General features: G+C 41.1%; 1 protein-coding gene across 4 annotated transcripts in view; it reads right to left on the bottom strand.

Moving 5' to 3' along the window:
• Positions 1-1,054: 1,054 nt before the first annotated feature.
• Positions 1,055-25,474, bottom strand: part of LOC131109813 (voltage-gated potassium channel KCNC1-like) — a 61,596-nt gene continuing 37,176 nt past the window's right edge. For 2 of the 4 annotated variants that reach the window (XM_058062181.2, XM_058062183.2), the window contains one exon: positions 1,055-7,168. Coding sequence is in view for 2 of the 4 variants with exons in the window: in XM_058062183.2 (XP_057918166.1) it covers positions 7,155-7,168 (14 nt within the window). In the remaining 2 variants the exon portion in view is untranslated. Of the gene's footprint in view, positions 7,169-9,528; positions 15,801-20,112; positions 20,156-25,474 lie in introns of those variants that run through there. The other 2 variants (XR_013625725.1, XM_058062180.2) reach the window with 2 other exon arrangements.

The raw sequence follows: 25,474 nt of genomic DNA, 5'->3' as shown, positions 1-25,474 counted from the left end.
TTATACAGACAGTCTCCTGGCATCATGTATTACCACTAGAGGGCCCTAGTGATTCAGCACATATACTGTAGGTGGGAAAAATATCTGCCAACAATTGCTGCATTCAAGCACAGGGGGGGAAAAAAACATATTGCAAACCAGGCTGCTACATTTTATCTTCCATAGCCCATGCACATAAATGGATGGATGTTGCTAAAAGATGCTTAAAATGGCTAAGTAATAATACCCATGATGATTAGGATAGAACCACACCACTCAATTATATGTATCAAGGGGATATATATATATACAGTATATATATATATATATATATTGTGATGCTGTTATATTTAAATACTGCATGTCATTGTAAATCAGCCCCACTTATCAGATTCTGATGGTTGCAAGTAAAGGAGGCATCCGGTGTTTGTAAGTGGATATCACATACTTTACCTCACCATTCTCAAATATCATGACACAATTTCAGTCGACCTTAAAAATTATACATCAGCATAACGTGCCATGTCCTCAGTTTTCAGGCGCTAAATGGCTAAAATGTGTCAATGGCTTAAAAAAAAAAAGGATGCGGGCGTCAGTCTATTACAAGCTTCTTGGAAATGTTGTCATCCAAATACTTTGGACAGTACAATTCCATGTGTCATATTACATCAAGTCAGATGACATCAATCACACTGCGCAGACAGCCATGGAGACGGCTTAGTAGGAAAGGTATACAAATCTAACAACTCCAAAGAGGCTATTTGCACTACTACATTTTTTATTATGATTTGGAGTGCAAAGCAAAATATGGTAATTGACTAACTATTATATGCAACAGAACCAATGTTGTAGCAGTGGTAAGGAGCAAAGTGCTCAACTTTGTAACATTTTCAAGCGCATGCAAATGCTGCTCATGATAATTCAAACGTAGCTACTCTCATTTTATGGAGTTCAGGAGGTTGCCCACAGCCACAGCAGTTTTTTTTTCACCTGGTGCTAACCCAAGACCCCAGAGGTTGTTTTGTTTTTGGAGCGTTCGTGTAAACTAACAAAGAAGGAAACAAACAAAAGATGATTGTAAATTTTCCCCATTTATTTTAAGTTCATCTCAATGATTCGAAGCAATTTTCTCTGGAAAAAAAAAAGAAAAGCATCTCATGATTTTGAACCAGTTAATTCATTCAAGCTGCTATGGAGATTGGTTTCACATTAGTTCACATTGACATTCATACATTTTTAAGTCTCAGTAGTAGAAATATGTTAAATTATGACATTTTTATTGATATGTTTCTATTTTTTTCTCTCTCTCTCTTCAAAATATAAAAAGATAGATCATGAACATTCCGTTGAAATATACTTTATACAGTTCTCGTGTTAGGACTTTTCCAAAAATAAAAATCCGGCTTAAGTCACACCCAGATTACCCCAGTGACCACCTCGTCTTTGCATTTGCGCTCCTGCTGAGACTGCAGTGCAGTGGCTCTCAATACTACTCAACATACATCTTTTATCTTTGGAAAAACTTGTGAGGATGCATGACGGTCTGCAAAATCCCATGTGCGGTGTCCGATAATGTGCATCATTAGAAAAATCTAGAAGACTGAGATTTCTCTGGTCTCGTTATTTTGTAAAATAAACCATTAAACCATTAAGCCACGACGCACAGTTCCAGATATCCACGCCTTAGGGGGAGCGTTACAGTAAGTGTCAATCAGTGGCATTCCTGGTGCAGATTGCATACAGTGTCTTCAAGTGAACAAACCAGAAACATCTACGCACAAACAGGCACATAAAGAAAATGAACATTGTGTGTTTGAGAGCAGGAAACACCCTAAAGAGGACTTTAACATATATTTTATGACAGCTTTCAAGAAAAAAACAATTACGTTATCTACTAAAAAATGGAAAGACATCTTTTTTTAATTGAGAAATTGACAATTCTTGGCCTTAAAAAGCACACACACACTCACACACACACACGGTTAAGTGAAATGTATGCATGCACCGATTTGACAATTTTTTTGACCGCTGCAGCGAGACAAAAAAATGTAAAAGACCACATTGTTGCAGATAGACCCTGTAATACTAGCTTAGACTTCCACCTTGCAACACGATGAAGATGAAGCTACCCGAGCTACAGGACACCCTGAACCAGCAGGGCCTGCATGGAAGTCACTTGGAAAAAATAAAAAATAAAGATGAGGTCATCGATCAATCAATCAATCAACAAATAAACATCCATCTCCCCTTGGTGGACACTGGGATCGTCTCCTAAACACTCGACTGACATCATTTTTTTTTGGAATCACTTTTGACTGTGCTGCATGTAACAAGCCAGTTGGGATGCTGCATGGATGAAACAATAATTTATGAATTTATGAATAAAAACAAGCTACTTTTACACACCGTGGTGTGTTGCCATTTCCCTCTGGGAGGAAGACGTTTCTGCTCTACAACACAGCACAGTGGTCACCGTTTTTTTTTCTTCTTTTTTTTAAGGATTCATGACATAACATAACGGCGGAAGAGGAGGCGATGTCGAGACTTTGTCCCCCCACCCCACCCCCCACCCCGTTCCCGCTTTAAGATTATCAAGTCATAACGCATGCGTCTTTTTTTTTTGTTGTTGTTGAAATTTAAAATCTCTACACATCACTGTGGGGTGTTCACATAATCTAAAATGTCCCAAAGAAATCAACACCTACTGAACATCCACACGCCATCGACACGACCTGAGTCCTTAACAACAGAACTTTGGAATTATGGTTCCATGCAAACCTCCTTGTGTCTCTAACCTCATATATTCATACACAGTGGAACCTCAAAATTAGAACATTAATTTCAAAGGAGGAAACGCCTTGAAAAGGAAGATCGGAGTTTGCATCTCTGTGTGGAGTTTGCATATTCTCTCCCAACTAGTTAGCCTTGTTCTAAACTTGTGTTTCAAACAGAGTGGAGAAGAACACAGCAAGAAACCCAAAACTTACCACTTCCACATGTAATGGGAGGAGACTGTTTTTTTCCCACTCTATCATGTCGGACATGCCAAGGCTGACCACATGCAGTGTGAAGGTAACCCAATCTTTGGTAATGTATCATCAATGTAACGGTACTGATGCCTAGTGACCACAATACTACACAGTACTACATATGAATGTCTTTGAATATTCATTCATTCATTTTCTACCGATTATCCTGCTGGAGCCTATCCCAGCTGTTTTCGGGCGAGAGGCGGGGTACACCCTGGACTTGTCGCCAGCCAGCCAATCACAGGGCACATATAGACAAACAACCATTCACACTCACATTCATACCTATGGACAATTTGGAGTCGCCAATTAACCTAGCATGTTTTCGGAATGTGGGAGGAAACCGGAGTACCCGGAGAAAACCCACGCATGCACGGGGAGAACATGCAAACTCCACACAGAGATGGCCGAGGGTGGAATTGAACTCGGGTCTCCTAGCTGTGAGGCCTGCGCACTTATCAGTCATCCGCCGTGCAGCCCGACCATACAATTAATCATTCATTCATTTTCTACCGCTTATCCTCACGAGGGTTGCGGGGGTGCTGGAGCCTATCCCAGCTGTCTTCGGGCAAGAGGCAGGGTACACTCTGGACTGGTGGCCAGCCAATCACAGGGCACATATAGACAAACAACCATTCACACTCACATTCATACCTATGGACAATTTGTCGGCAATTAACCTAGCATGTTTTTTGAAAGTTTTTTGGGGAGGAAACCGGAGTACCCGGAGAAAACATGCACAAGGAGAACATGCAAACTCCACACAGAGATGGCCGAGGGTGGAATTGAACTCGAGTCTCTTAGCTGTGAGGCCTGCGTGCAGCCCGTCTTTCTATATTTTTTGACATATTTTGTCGACCATAGTCAACCACAAAACAGTTATCATGTATTAATTTTTGAAAAACTGAAACATGGTAACAATGTGGGATGATTAAAGGTTTTATGACGTGTATAGTGTCCCGATGATCCAGGTGCTTTTATGCCCCCGGTAGGGGCAGTTTGACAGTTCCAAAACAGGTCCAAGGTGAGAGACCAGAAGAGTGGCTCAACGGATCCCTATGAAGAGAAACATCATTGGACCAGCTCTTTTTGAAGTACTATAAAGTGCTCCCTCTGGGATTCTGACAGGAGACCCTCACAATTTTTTTTCGGCCTTTACCACCATCGGCGAAAATTCACCCCCAGGTGATAATTGTTTGACAGCTCCGTCCCCCTCTTCATCTGAGTGTTAAACATATGGCCATAAGTCCGATGACAACCACAATGCAAATCATCAAACTGCGGCTCAGGGTGTCCTGGAGTCAAGTGCACATGTGAGCACCACTCAGGTTCAAATCAGGGGAGCAGTTCCTCCCAATCACGCCTCCAGGTCTCACTGTTGCTACCAAAGTGAGCGTTGAGTCCCCAGCAGAAGGAGTTTCAACTGGGAGAGCTTCAACTATATTCCGATGGAGGTGGCAGCCATTGAGGCCAGGTTCCATCCCTCCATTGTTGAGGCGGCTGATCAGTGCTGTGGTCGGGGCCTGTGGTGGCGTTAATTCCAGAACCCATTGGTGTACACCAGGGTACGAGATGCTGTCAAGCTGAAGAAGGAGTCCTATTAGGCCTTTGAGGCCCATGGGACTCCGTACCAGCTGGCCAAGCGGTCTGCGTCTGCGAAAGTCACTGAGGCAGAGTTCGGAGAAGCCATGGAGAATGACTTCCCGACATATTCTTAGGCCACCATCCCCCACATCAGGAGGGGGGAAGTAGTGACCAACCAATACCATGTATGGTGATGTTGGACACGCTGGCTAGGGAGGAGCTGGACAAAGTGGCTGGGAAGTCTGGGCTTCCTGCTTAGTTTCCTGCCTCCGCCACCCAACCCAGATAAGCAGTAGAAGATAGATGTGTTATGATCAGCTTTTAAGGTTCCACTGTCTATTCAGAACGTCCTTCTTCAGGCCTAAGGGAACAGAACCTCTGTCCAGTTTTCCCTGCTACAGTCATGTCTCAACCTGTCTTGTATTATTGCCAAAAGAAAAACTAATAAAAGCAAACTATGAGTGTCAATCAAGCAAAGTACAGAGAGCTTCATGTTTTCCAGTCGCTGCTGTTGCTGCTGCTACCATTGTTGTGCAAACAGTTCGACTTTGCGCGTAAGCTAAATCGGCAAACTCTGGGACGACAACAGTGAATGAAATGGTCGGAAAATATACTGCTTGATTGCATTTTTAAAGTCAAACTATGTTAGCATGGATGCAAACCCTGGAATGAGGAAAGTAGGGCAGTAGGAGCAAAGAGATTTCATCCAACAGAAACATAGTTCAGGGTGTACGTTGCAAACATACATTTCAATATTCACATTTTTTTTTTACTTTTAAAAACAAAATAGATCTTCTCTTTCATTAGAATCTTTTTTTTGTTTGTTCAAAACATGAATTGCATATAACATTTTTTAAATTCATTTTATATATAGGTTTTTGTATCTCTAGCACCCTCGTCTTCAACTAAGGGCTTGCAGAAAAGACAGTCATGCAAAGTAGTCATGCTGGTAAACAAAGTTACAAAAATGCATCATCTCCCACATCCCCTGAACCCCACCCACCCCCCAACACGGTCAACCCTTCTTTGTTTAACTCAGCGTCCATCCATTCTCTTTGACATGAGTCCATCTTTGCTCAGTCTTTTCAGTCAGTGCACGTGGCCAACTTCCATGGAGTCCGCCATTTCTTCTCATTTTATCTTTTTCATTTTGCATTATTTTTTTCATTTTCCAATCCTCCCATCCTTGACCACCTTCCAATCAGATGCCGTGGATTTGTTTTTATCAAAATATAGATTTTTTTTTTGTAATACACTTGTTCTCTACTTGGTCCGCTTCTGCTTCTCAAGGGCCGTCCTCATCTTGAATATCGACTCACCAGTGAAGCAACCCGCTGGCAGCGAGAGTACTGCAGAGGGATTTTGGGCAGTATTCATCTGTGGGCAGGGGGATTCTTGTGCCTTGATGGCAGTGTAGGCCCTTTGTGTGGAATACATCATGTGACTGGTCCCGGCTAATGGACGGTTACACTGGGTGTAAAAAGTGTCCTTGTGGAATAGGGCAGAGAGGGGATTTTTTAAATTCTAATTAGCAGAATTGGCCAAAGACTGACAACAGTCTGCCCCTGTATCCTTGAGTCTATTTTCCGCTCGAGCCGCATTTGCTTCTGTGTGCTTCACTCAAATAGAAAGTGGATGCAAGTGGCAGTTAAAAGGATTAAAGATTGTTTTTAGAAGCTCATTTTGCTAATCGACATTATATCAGAGATCATTCAGCAGGTATCCCCCCCCCTTTTTTTTCAGTACATGAGAGGAAAGGGGAGGTCTTTAACGTTGTCGTCGTTTGATGCTACATGGGTTTATTTCGTCATAGTAGCTTTTACGTTAGAAGTGAATGGAAGACAAAGTTTCTTGATCATGATAGCCGTCTTATTCTCCTCTCCAGAAGTGTTTTTGAAAGTGAAGACCGATGCTTTTTCTCTCATGTACCGTCTGTGTGTCTTCACTGGAAAAAGGATCTCAAGAGGGGAGTGACATCTAAACTGCATAAATACCTTAGTCTTCAAGTCAGGTAGTCTCCCAGCCAACGAATGCTACAGTATGTTAGCAGAGATGCTACATTGTTCATTCAGTCCCTTGTGAAGACAATTATTTTTTTTTTTTTACGTTGCTCAGTTCATGGTACAGTAGAGTAGGCCATGGAACAAGATGGCCGCCAGTGATGTTGTCTCTTGAGTGATGTCATCTGGAATGTGTCTACAGGAGTCTTTTTGTTTCTCTCCCAAAGTGTGTCAGTGCAGTGCTCAGTCAATTGGCCCGAAAAAAGGGGGGGTAAAGGAGAGCATGGGGGGGGGGGGTCTCTGTCAGACAGATGTCAAAAAATGGCGGTGGTTGGAGTTCAGAGAGGCTACTTTGGTAACGACGTGAGCAGGAGCAGACCGTGTGAATTTTCTGGAATTCATGATTAACTGGTGGCCCTTCTTTCTCGTCACCCCCTCCGCCAAAAAGATCTCCTTTTAAAAAAAACTGTCCATCCACGTCAGGCTTGCCGCTTTACGTGGCTCCCGCTGCAAATATGTGTTAACAGCTTACCGACTCCTCGTTAGAGAGAAAAGGCGAACGCTAGAAACTTAACACTGTGAAGACAAGAACAGAGAGCCATTACCAATCACATAACATCAGCATAAAGCAGGGCATCGATGCATTCATGCTATAAGCTCGCACAATGATTCTCAAACTGTACTACGAGTACCGCTGGGGGTATTATTTAGTGGTGCGGAGGCACACCACATTTGTACTATACTGTAGAGTCACGCTTTTCCTGGGCGTTCAGTTCCATACCCACCTGTCATTGGCCCATACACCCATAAAAATGTGTATTTTTTTACACACCTACCATTGTTCACTCGGAACACAATCCAGGTTTTAACTTTTAACCTTAAATACGCCTCACACATTAATTACTTATTAAAGTGAGGAGCTCGGACATCTGGGAGGAGCTCAGAGTAGAGCTTCTGCTCCTTCACATGGAGAGGAGCCAGTTGAAGGGGCTCCGGGCACCGAGTCTCGATGCCTCCAGGCTTAGGTGGGAGAAGGACCCGTGGGCAGACCTAGGACACACTGGAGTGATTATGTCTCACAGCTGACCTGGGAACGCCTTGGTGTCCTCCCAGTAGACCTGGAGGAGGTGGCCGGGGACCGGAATGTAACCCTTATTACTTACTATGCTTTTTGTAAAGTATCAGTACTCAGAAAGTTATAAAAAGTGGAACCTCGTAAACCCCGGTTAGCAAATTTTTGCCTGCGTTTGCATGCATGTGTGTCTTGTTGTGTTTATTATATATATTTATAGATTAATACATTTCATGAGTCCAAATGTATTTGTTATGTATTTTTATAGATTAATTTATAGATTAATTTATAGACTAATACATTTAATGAGTCCAATTGTATTTGTTACGTATTTTTATAGATTAATCTATAGATTAATTTATAGATCAATACATTTCATGAGTCCAACTGTATTTGCTGCGCATTTTTATCACAAAACGTCCAGGTTAGCACCATGTTAGCATGGAAACCGGAAGTCATCGACCCTCATCTATGATGTCGTCAGAGGTTGACTCTGTAGTTCTTTGCTCGTCAACACAGTTACACCACAACTGCAAAATAACCAAACCAACTTGCAAGTTCCAGCACTTCATTAAAGGAGATGAGAAACGCTATTGAATTTAAGAAAAAATTGAAAAAAAAGTGTTTTGGACCTTCTGAAACAGATTAACGATGCTAACTGAGGTTCCACTTGACTTTCGCTTAGCGGCAAGCAACCATGTGACTATGTGTCACATAGTCTATGTGTCCCCATAAGTGACACATAAAAACATAAAAATGTAAAAATGACTGTGGGCTGGTTCATGTATTCTGTATGTTTAAGCCATATTATCACGTATTTATAAATTACAACTGACTTTCTGCAGAAAAAACAATAAAAAATAAAATGTTCTGACCAAAAATCTGCAAATTTGTGGGGCTCTACCGCACCATGGATCTAAACCATGGCGGTAAGAGGAGGTAGCAAACATTTTCGAGGTGTAAAAAGTTTGAGAACCACTGATTTAGCTAATTGTTATATTGGTTTACAGTAGCGTTCAGCTAATATAAACCCATCAGTCATCATATAGCTCGTTTTTAGCAAGTATGTTCATTTGCACAACACAGCTTTGTAGCAATAGTTTTTGACACAATGCTATCAAATCATCTACATCAATAAAGTGGTGTGTGTGTGTGTGTGTGTGTGTGTGTGTGTGTGCAGACATTTCCATTCGGGGTGACCATGTACACATGTTCTTCTGACAAATGGACACACACAAATACAGTACATGTAATGTTCATGGGAACATGAAAAGAACATGTAATTCATTCTTGTGGGGAAAAATAAACAGGACAGTCGTCTTAACCTCCCTGTAGAAGCGATGCGTCATGCAAATTCAACAACAAGCACGTCTTGTACTGCATTTCCTGCAAGCATGCTTTGTTTACAGGGGGGTTAAATACTTCTGCAGCAGCAATACAAAGCAGAGAATTCAACATTTGTGTATAAATGTACACATAATTTGTCTTTTTGGCGTTCTTGTCCATTCCTTCCCCGTCTTCTGTATCTGTTGTCGCCAGGGATTGTCGCCGAGGTTTTTTCTGCTTGAAAAAAACAGAATTCAAACTTTCTCGTCCATAACAGAGTACAGAACTCATATTCTATAGTAGTCTTTTAACCACTGTACAGCCTTTTCAAATAATTTGTTGTTCTTCTATTTATTTAACCGACAGTAAGACAGTAATATACTTTAATAGTTAGAAAATTAATTAAAGATAAGATGAGATATGCCTTTATTTGTCCCTCAGTGGGGAAATTTGCATTGCACAGCAGCAAGAGGACAGAACCAGTTAAACAGTAAAAATAAACAATATAAAAATAAACAATATAAACAACCTAAACAAATTAACAATTTTACCCAGGATTATATACAAATAATTTACAAGATAATATGAAATGAAATATATGACCAGTATATATAGATCTTGCTAGTGAATTGAATATGTAGTATTAAATATAAATAAAATAAATAAATAATAAATATAAATATGCAGTATTTCAACCCTACACATGAAATAGTGTACAATTCAAGACTTCTTCACATTGTTTTAAAAATAATTCGCAATACGTGGACAACAATAAATCCCTGATTTTCACTGCGGCTACATTCCAAGACCACTGGAAAATGCCCAAAAACCACATGTAAAAAAAAATCACTACATTTACATGCAGTCAATATTCCGGTTGCTGAAGCATTTGGCATAACAAGTTTACATGGTACTTGTATATCCCAATCAAAACAACAACGTTTTTCCGCTTCTTCTTCCTGTATACAAAAACAAAACCACCAGCACGGCCGGTAGTATTTGTCGATAAAGGACAAACATTTTTCTGTCTTTCACCACATTAATGAGATGGTGTTTCCTCGTCACGCCAAAAGTATGCAGTTTTGCGTGCTGCCATGTTTTCAAATTCAATAGTTCTTGTCAAAGAATGGAACATGCACAGAACACAATTCAATGTTCCTTTCGATGGGCTTATCCCGTATACATGATCCAATATTCAGGCTGGAAAAGAAGTAACCCAGGTCTAATATTCGGGTTTTTAAAAACGGAATATGAGCATATTTGGGGTTTTTCAGAAGGGTTATTTGTGTTTATATAACCATGCGTAACCGGGTTATTGCTAATATTCCGGTTAGGATGGGATTATTTGACTGCATGTAAACGTAGCCGTTTTTTAGTACGAGAGGCTCACAGACTACATAATCCAATCTAGTTTCCAGTAACAATTTAGGTTAATTAACTTGTGTTCACCTGTCCAAGCAAGTTCAGTTTTAATGAACATTTTTGTTGTTATAAATTTGCTGTATATTACAATATTTATGCAATTTTTTTTCTCCCCCAGATTAGCTGGTAGAGATCATGCATTACAACTTGCTCTAATGGGAAAAAAAGTATTGTAACGTAATGGAAATAACTTGATGTAGTACAATTATATACTATACTATTATATACAAATTACAGGGTGATTAAAAAAAAGAATACATCAAAATAATTACGCATTTACTACATTTAAAAGCATGGACCGAATCAGTGGAAAGCATTTTGTGTCAGCTTGGAATTTCTCAAACCAATGTCAAATATCGATGACATGAAAGATGGAATAAAAGATGCCATCAACACGGCGAGTCGTGACATTCTGAGGCACGATTGGGAGGAATTCTCTAATTGATGTTGTCCTTACTGTCGGTGGTGGCCAGATTCAGCAGTTTTCTATTGTTTTTCGGTTTTGAAATATTGCACGTTAATTTTGCTGCATTCTTTTTGAATCACCCTTTGTAGTGTATGTCCTTAACGACGCCCACGTACATTAGAATCAATATCTCGTCACAAAAGGTATTCAAGATTTACACATTGACAGTAGCTTCACTGCACCAGCTCTTCCCCAGACTTCCCATTTACTCCAAACAGCCATGTTGTAGTACCAGGGGAGAGAACATGAGTAGCAATATCATAAAAAAAGCAGAATGTTGTGTTCACCCAAATTTTGTAGTGTTTTTATCTTGTGGAATAACATACTTCAAGTTATAATGAATTATGAAACCTTCAATGGCAAAATGGAGTATTTTGTGGCGTACTTCTGTCACCTTTGCATGCAAAATCGTGTTTATTATAACAATGGCAGTAAAGTATTGAATATGTCATCCAAGTCTAATGCCATAGAACCTTTTGTACAATTTCCTACTAAATTCGAGTAAGAACACAACCTACCGATTCCTCGCTATGAAGCCACACTCAGAGTATGCATAGATAGGACAGATTGCATTTGATAGGACTTTAATGTATTCACGCGTCTTGATACAGATATGTACATGTGCAATAATTACGGGTGTGTTAAGCATCGCTAGTTAAATCTAGCTAATCTGCATGAATGTTGACATCAGGGGCCTCATAGAGGCACTTCTTACATTTATTTGCCTATTTGGATTTTTCATGAACACAATTGTATGATATGATCGCATCATTCATTGAAATTCAATACAATGCAAATACAAAGTTAAAGCAATAAAAAAAAGATAAAGTGACATTTTCTTAGTAATAGAAACGTTTCCAAAAAAGGAAAGAACATCATGGTACCCATACTGTGGAAGAAGGAGTGTTGGTGTGCTAAAATGCTTACAGAGGCTTTTATCCAAGGAGAGCTAGCAAGTACTGTAATGTACTGCACTAACAAGGTCATTGAAGCATAAACCCATAGCGCCCATTAGTACACCACATTGTTGTTTTTCTGCAGCTTCAATCAAATTTCAAACTTCTTGTCCCACAATTCCTTTCATTTTACGCTTCCACACTTTACCCTTCATGAAATATATTTTTGGTCGTTACTCACAATGATTGTAAGCCAAACAAACCCGGTAATCAGACGATGCCAGGCATGCGTTACTTCGAAACGTGGGTCTAAAATGATGACAAGGTTTCGCTTGGAAGCACATTGATTTAAAAAAATCAAATAAAAATGAACATTCCGAACTGGAAATTTTGACACAAGCCACGTATACATGGACCCAAATATTCCAATTCCATTCGGGTTATTTGCTCAAACGGAAAGAATGTAACCTTTGTATACACCTCATTCCCAAAGAAAAGTGCCAATCCGAATGAATATATAATGGGATTCCCAGGGGTGGAATATTCCTTTCCCCAATCCGATTGAGGTATCTTGTACCCGCTCAAACGGAAAGTTGTCAGACTGCGTTCTTCTTCTTGGTGTTTTTCTTCTTCTGTTGTTTATTGGCGGTTGGCAAGCAGCTTTGGTGTGCATTAGCGCCATCTGTGGAACAGAATCTAAACCAGGGGTCGGGAACCTTTTTGGCTAAGAGAGCCATTAAGGCCAGATATTTTAAAATGTGTATCTGTGAGAGCCATATACATTTTTTTAAACATTGAATGCAATAAAATGTGTGCATTTTTATGTAAGACCAACAGTTTTAGATATAATGGGCTCTAATTGTGTAGACCAGGCACACTACCGCACGCCAATGGGGTGTGGCCAGCACACTTTCGTGAGCAGCGCAGTGTCTAATAATAAATCAAATACTTGTTGCCATTAATACAACTTCTGCTGCTGCATAATTTTGCACCATACTCCGTATATTTCATTCTTTTGGCCATCTTTGCCAGAAGGCTTGGTTCTGCATCTTTAGCTAGGTGGCTATTTGACTAAAGGAGAAAAGTTTATATTTACATGTTGACATCTCAATGACCGAGGTAGACTACCGCATTACCCAGTAATAATCGAGTTTTGGTGTTTGACCTGGAAAATATCAGGAAAGATGGATATGGTCGGCCGTATTGCAGTAGAAAATAGATGGATGAATTAAAATGCATAAAAAAGTTTTTAATATTTGGAATTTTTAATATTATTTTTAACAGTCATTTCTGTGATGTTTACTTTAAAATGTTAGCAAAAATACATTTTTATTGTGGTAAGAAATGCTTGAGAGCCAGATAGAGTCATCAAAAGAGCCCTACCTGGCTCCCGAGCCATAGGTTCCCTACCTCTGATCTAAACCCTTCTATACGCCATTCACAAGTCCAGTTTTATTAAAAAAGAAAATACATATCTATATAAAACATGTGCCGAGCTTAATTATAAAATATTAGCAAGATTGAACTTTATCTTTTCCTGTTCCCGGGTGCGTTCTTTCAGCGAATGCTGAGATATGACGTAACACGCAGCTCCAGACGTTCTTCGATTTAAAACAATGGAGGCGAGCAATCGGCACTGGACTGCTAAGGAAAGTTTGTTTTTGATTCAAACTAAATTTCAAGACCGGACGAAGGAAAAACTGGCAATACGGAGTTATTCCAACAAGTGGAAGAAAAACTGGAGGAAGTCGGTATCACGTGATGTTGGTGTTTACGCTTTACTGGGCATGCCCCATTGACTATTCTGGTTGATTATTGCGCCGCATGTAGACACGCCGTTGGAATATTCCTTTCCATGTATACCATTGCTTTCGGAAAGTTCATTCGGAAAGATTCCATTCGGAAAGAAAAAAACTCATGTAAACGTGGCTACAGTGTCTAATACCTGACAAACTTCACTTACAAGTCAGTCTCATGGATAAAATACACTTTTTAAAAAAATCAAAGACCAATGGCTCATTAAAGGGATTTTATGACATGAGTTCTGGTGGGATTTGGGTGCTGAGGAAAGTAGTTCCGTGTTGCTGGGTTGCTGAGTTTAAGTAAAGAGTTTGGCTTCTCAAAACAATATACATTCAAAAGCATCACAAAAATGCTTACTGGAAATAATATAATTATTTCATAATAATTATTTTATTATTAATAATAAAAAAAGATTTATCTGCTGTCGTATCACTATCACGCCTGCATATCTTGTTTTTTTTTTTTTAAATGGTACGTCCGCTGTGACAACAAGGAAGTGTCACCCTACAAATTGCATCGTTTTCCATCGACAAAGGAGTGCAAGTGTACACTTTTGCGAAGAGTATTATGTTCCTAAAAGTCGCCCAGGACAGACGCTGAGACGTGTTTTGACGGGTCCTGTTGTTCCATAACTATAGGTAAGAACTAGCTAATTAGTGCCGCTCATTAACACCTTGTTGTTCGAATCTGTGTATTCTGATTCATTTGGCTTCGTGCTAAAAGTAACGTCGTCATCCCTTGTTTTGTACTCAGATATGTTTACTTTCACTATCCCAGCAGTAAACACTGTGAAACCTGTGAAGCAAATGTGTGTAACAATGGACATATTGTTTAGAGAAGCCAAACTCTTGACTTAACTGACCCGGCAACTAGCCGGAACTACTTTCCTCAGCACCCAAATCCCAACAGAACTTGGCTCAGGACCGGAAGTGACAACTTCATGTCCGCAAATCCCAACTATCGCTAATACCTTTGACCGTTACACATATTTTGCATATGTAAATGACTCAGCGAGTACCGCCCTTAACGTTATAGACTTTAAAAGTACCTACAACTCATTAAAAAAAAATCATTTTATTGCATATGAATTATTGTGTAAAATCCTTAATGTTTATGGTCAAGCAATTAAATAAATGAAAACATTCTTTTATTTTTAATTGTCGGTTTTATCCCAAAATTCTGTTAAAAATAAATAAATAAAAATAAAACTGTGCACTTAAACCTGATTTTTTTAAAAATATTTTTATTATAAAATGTACTATTTATTGCACTTTTAGGTGTGATTATTTTCCGTATATTATTAACATGGCTTAACATGAAATATTTTGTACAAAATATTGTAAGGAAATTAGAAAAAAAAAGTCTTTAGACTTGTGAATAATGCCGAGTTGTTGAAATAACAAATTAAATTTGCAAACAACATATTGCTTAATGTTTGTACAGTTTTCTACTAAATGGCCAGGAGACCACATGCATTTTTTTCTGCGATTATTATTACTATTATTAATTAACTTACTTCTGAAATGTAAAATATTGAAATGTTTTTTGGCTTTTTTTCTTGCATTGATGTATTTTTTTTATTTTTATTTATTTTATTTTATATTTTATTTATTTTTTACAGCAGCTGTTTTTTTTAAATAGCAAAATGCTGCAGGCCCTTTACACTGTACATTCACTAATTTTCACAACTGTCAGAATGTAAAAATCAGTTGGCTATACATGTATCTTTTTTTTTAATCTTTGGCCTAAAATGAATAGAAGGTTTTTGTGATCATAACACATAAAAACAGTGTACACTAAATGTGAAGCTGTGATACAATTCCACTTATTCTAACGATTAAAAAAACGTATCTTTAAAGCTTTTTTTTTTTTAATTAGACCCCATCAGCTAACCTGACACATGCATCATAAACCATGAGATTCACAAGACAAGAGGTCATTCCGTCTACATTCAAGTTCACGTGATCTTATTGCTATCGGTTTTGCGCGCTGCAAAATCCGTTGAAAGACTCTTAGTGTGCTGTTGGGTTGAGCATCTTTTCGCATCTGAGCTTGTGCAACCTCCCCGCTACAAAATGGAGGGGATTGGGGAGCGACAGCGGCGAAGCGGGCCCGGCGCCTTGTAGGTTTCGAAAGGAGGGCTACTGATCGGAGCTAGCCGCAGAGACGAGCCTGCTATTCCTGTGACGCTTGTGACACTGCGAGATTTCTCGTAGTTGGTCGCTACAATACGATGGATGGGGAGGACAGGAGGGGGGTGGTTTACAGTACGTCAAATGCAAACAAAGAAAAGAAAAGAAATTCAGGTCATTTGGTTTGAAAGTCACACAATATTTCAACATGAAAAGAAAAAAAAGAAGCATGTCAGCCAAAAGAAGACAGTAAATCCAAAATGTCATGAAATCATAAAGACATACAAAGGACAGACAGACACACACAGACAGAACAGACAAGACAAAACAAGAAAATGCGAGTTATGATATGTCTTTGTTGAGCTTTTTCCTTAGCATACAATTGTATGAATTAGCACATAGCTAACAGTTCCAATGAATAAAGCACCCATCATAGTATTATTGCATGGAGCATTATGTACAGGTGTTTTAGACAACGGACAGTAGAAAAGAAGCAGTTGACCACGTGAAGTTTGGAGGTGAGTAAGTCCATATCCACATGAGCAAAGGTATTTTTTCAAATATTCATTTTTGTCTCTGCTTACGTTAAATGCAGACTTACTTTTTAACACAAATATTAAAGATGGTACCAATTTGCAGGGGCACTTTAGTTATCATTGTTCCATGACAGCAAACGTCAGCTGGAGGGGTACACCCTGGACTGGTGTCCAGCCAATCACAGAGCACATATAGACAAACAACCATTCACACTCACATTCATACCTATGGACAATTTGGAGTCGGAGTACCTGACTTATTTCTTGATTATTCAAGCTATCCCACAAATGTCAAATGTTATAGTAAGGTAAATAAAATAAAAAAGGGTCGCGGAGGGGTGCTGGAGCCTATCCCAACCATTCACACTCACATTCATACCTATGGACAATTTGGAGTCGCCAATTAACCTAGCATGTTTTTGGAATGTGGGAGGAAACCGGAGTACCCGGAGAAAACCCACGCATGCACGGGGAGAACATGCAAACTCCACACAGAGATGGCCGAGGGTGGACTTGTGAGGTCTGCGCGCTAACCACTAGAGCACCGTGCCGCCTGGTCTGTTTTTTCTTTCTTCTTTATTTTTTTAGTGTGCTATAGAAGCATCAGATCCAGACTCGGTATCGGCCGATACTCAAAATCAAATGACTCGGACTCGGGGGCAAAAAAAAACCCTGATTGGGACATCCCTAATCAGTATCGTGCTGTTGTTGTACTTGCTTATATTTACCAGTTTTGTGTATTTTTGCTTATTTTTTGAGGTGAGGCATTTCATTGTACAAATGCATTGTACAACAAAATACTCTATTGTTCTAAGAGTACATTGTGATAATTCACCAATATCATGAAGAGTACAGGTAATTATTTAAGCTCAAGCAACTGGAAGATATACAAATATCAATAATTAAAGATAGTAGGCAGACCATATTTGAAAGAATACCCATGTACATGTGGTCTCATATTGAAAAAGACAAATACATAAATATATTTGAAAAGGTTTTAAACTTCAGATGGCCAACATGTTACAAATTCCACCTTCTAGTTGTATTCTCTGGACATCCTGCAACAGAGATGATGTTTTTTTTACAGTGGGAAATGACACTTTTACTGTCAAATGTCATTGTTGTGTCCTTTACCACTGTAGATTCAGCATGCAAACGTGAAGTTACGACAGATAGTCAGGTGGAGAACGTCATTGGTAGGTGGCGCTCAAGTTGAGCTAAGTGGAGTTTAAGCCTTTTATTTAGAATGCATGCTGCTGTTCTTCATTGCATAGAAAAAAAGCAGCATTCAAGAGTCAAGGTTTCCCCTTAAAAGAAGTTTTTGTGCATTTTCTGTACAACTTCAACCATCTCGAAGCAGCAGCAGCCCTTCAATGACGTTTTGCTTGACCCAACCAAAAATAAAAGCCCTTTCTTCTTGCCTTTTTTTTTACTGACTTGGGAACATTAGCCGAATGGCAAGTCAGTGAAATATTGATGATGCATTTCTAGGTCTCTATGTTTCTCCAAAAAGGATATATCTATATATCTATGTAATATATATATGTAAGATAGACGGACAGAAATATATATAGATGGATAGCAACATACAGGAATAACCTAAACTGATGCTAAAGAATATTCTATTTAATGAAAATAGATTTGCTACATCAGTTAAATAAACTGTTGACAAAAATGCTAATCTTCATTTATCGATATAAAAAAATATATAATTTTAATATATTAATTTAAAGTAGCTGCGCAACGTGAACTAAGCAGATCACACATATATATTAAAAATTATACAAAATATTCCTTTCTCTAAATGTGTGTTTTTCCTGTATTATGGAGAATTTTAAACACTTGTCAAGTGTGATGAGTAGGGGTGTCACAAGATCTTGGGAGATGAAAACGTGACAAGATTCGGGAAAAAAAAAATGCTAATAAAAAAATAACTAAATTACACAATAAATGAAAAATTAACTTTTGCCGGGCCTGAACCCATTCAATTCGTTAGTAGCGTTCATTTTAGACGATCTTTCAAGAAACACAGAATGTTGTGTTCGATGACCATGTAAACATGAAACCTACCAAAAGACTTCATTCACTCTTTCATCAGAAATTTTTTTTTTTCTACCCTTTGTTTGTTTTCTACACCAAACTTTGTCGTTTTTGCGACAGCTCAAACATCTAAACAACTATACCACAACATAAACAATAAAAAATATATATTTTTACATCAAAATAACAATTTATGTATAAATATAACACCATGAACTATTAATAATTTTTACATTTTGAACGGCACTATGCTCTTATCAAATGGACTACTGCCACCTAGTGGCCGTTTCTATGGCATTCAAATTTAGCTCAAGCCTCATCTATTGGCGAGGAGTTGCATCAGCAAAAAATCATGGCTCCTTTGTTCCATAAAACAACAGCATGAACAGATTGAGCCCTAGTCATAAAGTCTGCGGCAATCGAATTTTTAGTAATCGGTCGGTTTGATTAATCGAGGAATCGGAAAAAAAAAACATACTTTTGCTTGGTTAAAGAGAAACTATAAATTCACAAGAAAAACTGAAGTAAGCCAAGACACCAATACTAAATACTTGATAATAAATTAACAAAGACGTCAATGAGAAAAATACTTTTCCGCAATGGCGTTCATGGCACGAACGGTGCAATCAAACAAGTAAGTTTTCCACACAAACTAAACAACATCGCGGCTTGAAAGTAGCAATTGTGAAAGGTGTGTGCATCTTACCGTAGTGGTTTGTCGGTCATGAACGAACGGGTCAAAAGAACTAAAATACCCGTTCAGACCGTTCAGCTGCAGATGCAGATTCAACGTTGAACGTTGAAGCATCGATACCGAGGGATTTACCAACACTGTCGGTGACCTCGTTCATTCCGTTCACAAAAAATAACTGGTTCTTTTGACCCGTTCGTTCATGACCAACACACCACTAGTCATCACGTTTTGTTGCGCGGTTGAGTCGGAACAAACGTGAACATGAGTGAACGGACTGACTCGACACGGCTGACCGGGTCTATGAATAGGGGGAGATCACAGGCTAACGACCAACTGACCGAAAAGACCGAAATGAAGGATCTTTTTACTGAATGAACCGCAATGATCCGGTTCACGGAAATAAACGGTTTTGCCCACCACTATCTTACCGCACAGCAAATGCCGGGATTTCATTGTTGCCGCATAATGGCGCCGACAAAACGCAGCGTTACAATGGCTACACACCACGATGTTCAAATTGCGTTTTTTATACATTTAGTTTTCCTTCTCTTTTGTTGCCTTGTCGCTTTTTCTTCAATCTTCCCGCATCTTCAAACACCCGCTTCCTTCTTCTTCTTCTTCTGCATGGGTGACGTACGAGCAATGGTGTAATCGAGGTATTCAAATTATCCGATCGCAGCCCTAGGATGGAGACAGGGCTCTAGCATACACGCAAACAACGCAGAAAGATGTAACATAGTAGAAATGAAATTAGTACAATATATTGTCACATATTTAAAAAAAAAATTTCCATTGTAAAATCTCGTATTGTCTAATTTTATGAACTGAATGTCTTGTGACACCCCTAGTGATGAGTCAAATATGAAAAATGAAACATATATGCATGCTACATTATGGAACGGAAAGGTGGTTTGTAGTTTTTCTATATGTATAATAGTAGTTATAAAGATGTTTGTTTTTAATGAACACAAAAGCCACTGCAGTCTAAGACTAACTCATCGCCACCTTATCCCAACAAACGCTGCCCTGGGCTTCTCTATCACGGGAACGAGTCGCTCGTGGTTCATAGGCACACTTTGCTTTACACACTAAGAGGAGGGTGCGTACATACAGTACTCATATGCAGTACCTACCGACAGTCAAGACTTTAAGATACACTTGCACTGCAGTGGCGGCCTGGAGATGGGATGGAAGAATGAGCGTTAATCACAGAAGATTATGGAAGTTTATGGGGTGGGGTGGGGTGGGTGGGGGCACAATGAGGAAAGAAAGGGAGGAAATTACTGCAAATAATCCGACCAGAGTCTTAATCAAGCAAAATAGTTTGAAGTGAAACGATGGTATAATCCCTGAAAGAGCATGATGCTGTGTTTATTTGGTTAACTGCATGGACTATCAGGCGGTTATTAATGGGAGGGCATCCATTGTGTAGTATATATTTTCCCAAATATTCAAATCTCCTTCCAATAAAGTGGTATTTGGTGGTGCGAGTGTGTCGTCCTGGTGAAGTCTATTCCAGTGACTGCTTACATGGGATCAATTGCCTGTTAAAGATGCTGCGACTCCTGTTACCCGTAATTAGATGAATTGATCGGCGCGTGACCACCACGTCCACTGTAAAGCCACACAGTGGGCTTGTAGCAGGAATAGGAAATGTGACCACTTTATTAGGCACACCTCATGGAGGCAACTGAATACTGTGCTGACACGGCATGTTTCAGATACCGACAATCAAGGTCATATTGATCGTTATCTTATAGCACGGCCGTACAAACCTTTTCCGCATATACTGAAAAACAAAAGAACGCAAGGGACACTTTGATGTATTACTTTTGTATATCTATATATGTATATATATATATATGTATGTATATATATATATATACATACATATATATATATATATACGTATATATCAGAATCAGAATCAGAAAAGGTTTATTGCCAGGTATGATCAAACACATACTCGGAATTTGTTTTGGTATAGTAGGTGCAGTGTATATATGTATATATGTATATATCTGTATATGTATATATATATATATATATATATATGGGTATTTTTGTCTCCTCTCCGTGAATCACCACCTTATCGTGGTGGAGGGGTTTGAGTGCCCGAGTGATCCGAGGAGCTATGTTGTCTGGGGCTATATGCCCCTGGTAGGGTCTCCCAAGGCAAACAGGTCCGAGGTGACGGGACAGACCAAGAGTGATTCAGAAGACCCATATGAGCAAGAACGAGAGGAGACAACGTACCTCGCCCGGATGTGGGATACCGGGGCCTCACCCTGGAGCCAGGCCCGGGGGAGGGGCTCGCAGGCGAGCGCCTGGTGGTCGGGCCTTCACCTGTGGAGCCCGGCCGGGCCCAGCCCGAAGAAGCCACACGGGATCTCCCCCTCGTAGACCCACCACCTACGGGGGCAAGCATAAGGGTCCGGTGCAATGTGTGTTGGGTGGCGGTCAAGGGCGGGTGCGTAGGCGACCTGGTCTTCGGCGGCCAAATCTGGTTCTTGGGACATGGAATGTCACTTCGCTGGTGGGGAAGGAACCTGAACTTGTGCGAGAGGTTGAGACATTCCGACTAGACATAGTCGGACTCACCTCGACCCACAGTTTGGGTTCCGGAACCAAACTCCTCGAGAGGGGCTGGACCTTGTTCTACTCTGGAGTTGCTGCAGGGGAGAGGCGGCGAGCTGGTGTGGGCTTATTAATAGCCCCCCGGCTTGGTGCCTCTGTGTTGGAGTCAGCCCCGGTGAACGAGAGGGTCATTTCCCTACGCCTTCAGGCTGGGGAAAGGGTCCTGACTGTCATTTGTGCGTACGCACCAAATGGCAGTTCAGAGTACCCGGCCTTCTTGGAGTCCATCAGCTGGTGACTCCGTCATTCTACTGGGAGACTTCAACGCACATGTGGGCAATGACAGTGTGACCTGGAGGGGCGTGATTGGGAGGAACGGCCTCCCTGATCTGAATCCGTGTGGTGTGATGTTATTGGACTTCTGTCCGAACCACAGTTTGTCCATAACTAACACCATGTTCGAACATAGGGATGTCCATAAGTGCACTTGGCACCAGGACACCCTAGGCCGCAGGTCTATGATCGACTTTGTAGTCGTACCATCAATCCTGCGTCCGCATGTTCTGGACACACGGGTGAAGAGAGGGGCTGAGCTGTCAACTGATCACCACCTGGTGGTGAGTTGGATTAGATGGCGGGGGAGGATGCTGGACAGACCTGGTAGACCCAAACGAGTAGTGAGGGTGTGCTGGGAACGTCTGGCAGATTCTCCCGTTCGTCGAGTCTTCAACTCTCACCTCAGAGCTTCACCTGCATCCCGGGGGAGGACCAGGATATTGAGTCCGAATGGGCCATATTCCGTGCCTCCATTGCTGAGGCAGCTGACCGGAGCTGCGGCCGCAAGGCGGTCGGTGCCAGTCGCGGCGGCAGGCCCCGAACCCGATGGTGGACACCAGAGGTCAGGGCTGCCGTCAAGCTGAAGAAGGAGTCCTATCGAGCCTTGATGGCTTGTGGGACTCCAGAAGCAGCTGATAGGTACCGTCAGGCCAAACGGTTTGCGGCTTCGGCGGTTGTCGAGGCAAAAACTCGGGTGTGGGAGGAATTTGGTGAGGCCATGGAGCACGACTTTCGGTCGGCCTCGAAGAGGTTCTGGCAAACCATCCGGCGCCTCAGAAAAGGGAAGCAGTGCCCAGTCCACACTGTTTACAGTGGAGACGGGGGCCTGCTGACCTCGACTGGGGATGTAGTCGGGCGGTGGAAGGAATACTTTGAGGCCCTTCTCAATCCCACTGACATACCTTCTATAGAGGAAGCAGAGTCTGAGGACACATACGTGGACAGTGCCATCACTGTGGCTGAGGTATCTGGGGTCGTTAAGACGCTCCTCAGTGACAAAGCTCCGGGGGTGGACGAGTTCCGCCCAGAATTCCTCAAGGCTCTGGATGTTGAGGGACTGTCTTGGCTGACACGTCTCTTCAACATTGCATGGAAGTCGGGAACAGTACCTTTGGATTGGCAGACCGGGGTGGTGGTCCCCCTTTTCAAGAAGGGTGACCGCAGGGTGTGTTCCAACTACAGGGGGATCACACTCCTCAGCCTCCCTGGGAAAGTCTATTCCAGGGTGCTGGAGAGAAGGGTACGACCGCTGGCCGAACCTCTGATACAGGAGGTCCAATGCGGTTTTCGTCCTGGTCGTGGAACACTGGACCAGCTCTACACCCTCACGAGGGTGCTTGAGGGTGCATGGGAGTTTGCCCAACCAGTCTACATGTGCTTTGTGGACCTGGAAAAGGCATTCGACTGTGTCCCTCGTGGCGTCCTTTGGGGGGTGCTCCGGGAGTACAGGATTGGTGGCGCGTTACTACGTGCTATCCGGTCCTTGTACAAACGGGGCAGGAGTCTGGTTCGCATTGCCAGTAGTAAGTCGAGCCTGTTTCCGGTAAACGTTGGCCTCCGCCAAGGCTGCCCTTTGTCACCGATTCTGTTCACAATTTTCATGGACAGAATTTCTAGGCGCAGCCAAGGTGTTGAGGGGGTCCAGTTCGGGGGCCTTAGAATCTCATCTCTGCTATTTGCAGATGATGTGGTTCTTATGGCTTCTTCGGGCTGCGACCTTCAGCGTTTACTGGGACGGTACAGTACCTCCAAATCAGAGGCCATCGTTCTCAGTCGGAAAAGGGTGGAGTGCTCCCTCCGGGTTGGGAATGAGGTCCTGCCCCAGGTGGAGGAGTTTAAGTATCTCGGGGTCTTGTTCACGAGTGAGGGAAAGTGGGAGCGTGATGGATCGGTGCAGCCTCAGCAGTAATGCGGTTGCTTTGGGTCATGACCGAAAGAATGAGATCGCGGATACAGGCGGCTGAAATGAGTTTCCTCCGTAGGGTAGTTGGACTCACCCTGGGTGAGGAGCTCAGCCATCCGGGAGGGGCTCAGAGTGGAGCCGCTTCTCCTTCACATCGAGAGGAGTCAGTTGAGGTGGCTCGGGCATCTAGTCCGGATGCCTCCCGGACGCCTCCCTGGCAAGGTGTTCCGGGCATGCCCAGCCGGCAAAAGGCCCCGGGGCAGACCTAGGACACGCTGGAGGGACTATGTCTCACAGCTGGCCTGGGAACGCCTTAGTGTCCTACCGGTGGAGCTGGAGGAGGTGGCCGGGGACCGGGAAGTCTGGGCTTCCCTTCTAAGACTGCTGCCCCCGCGACCCGGACCCGGATAAGCGGAGGAAAATGGATGGATGGTATTTTTGTCCATTGTTTGCATTGTCCAAATATTTCTTTCTTCTAATAAACATGAGTTTATTCCCCAAATACTCTGACTTCATTCCAATGCTAGTACAACATTTTCCCCAACCTAATTGTCCAAAAATGACAACTTTACTTTTGTTTGTTTGTCATAATATTACGACTTAAAAAAAATGACATTCTTTCCTCTAATATTTCAACTTCAAGGTCGTATAATGACAGTGTTTTTCCTTGTATTATTAATAGTTTATCCCCATAAAACTTGTCTCATGAGAATACAACATTTTTCTAGTTCTGATCAGGTTTTATTCTGACGATCCCGATACCGATAATCCATGAGTGAAATCGGCTGATACAATACCGATCACATGCATGCAGTATGCCACTTGAAAATGAAAATGGCTAGAGCTAGTCTTTTTTGTAACATTTATTTTATATAAATAGCTATAGTTGAAGCCAAATAAAGCCAATATGCTAGTTTTACCATAACATTAACAAAATGCTGGTATCCACTACTCATCTTTTTGGATTTCACAATGCATGTATTTCTAGTCTTCTCACATTATTCATTGAAAACCTGAATGAAAAGCAAGTTTATCCACCTTTGCTGGGTCCCTCCAGCCACATCCACTGCCTTCTGAACTGCAGATGCAGCCAATTCTTGTAATATTGCATCTTTTATTATTCTTATTATTTGTCTGAATTTTTGACATTATTTGCTGATTGATTTCTTTTTCGTTTTCTTGTTGAATTATATTTTTTAATGTGCAACAGGCCAGCAAAAAACAGCTGCGGGCTACAAATGCCCCCCCGCCCTCAATTTGGACACCCTTTATAAGCTTGCGCTTATAAATTAAAAATAAATTAGCTTAAAGAATTTGTTGTTGCATTTGGACTTTCCATGTAACAAAACATCGTGATGGCCCCCTGTGATGGCTTATTGCAGCACGTGTTGCCATAGCAACTGCGGATCACCTCTCATGTTGTGTTAGCGCTCATGGCTGTGCTAATTACTGTTCAGAGAGCTAGTAGAGATGTTATTAGTAATAACACATTCCTCTGTGGCACTGATTCTTAAAATGTGTACCACTGGAGTACATGGAGTTGTACTAAAATTAAAATATACAGTACTTTTCTGAAAAATATACTGACAGTCAATAGAAACTTTTTTTAATTTATGCATATTTCTACTTGTAGGAGAGTTGTAATTATATGTTGTAGACTTATTGTTGTCTTAGTGCTC

This window comes from Doryrhamphus excisus, unplaced genomic scaffold (genome assembly GCF_037039965.1).
Source record: "Doryrhamphus excisus strain RoL-2023G ecotype Guam unplaced genomic scaffold, RoL_Dexc_Guam_v1.1 HiC_scaffold_24, whole genome shotgun sequence".
Classification (NCBI taxonomy): Eukaryota; Metazoa; Chordata; class Actinopteri; order Syngnathiformes; family Syngnathidae; genus Doryrhamphus; species Doryrhamphus excisus.
Note: the sequence above shows the minus strand (reverse complement) of the source record. Positions and strands in the feature narration are given on the sequence as shown.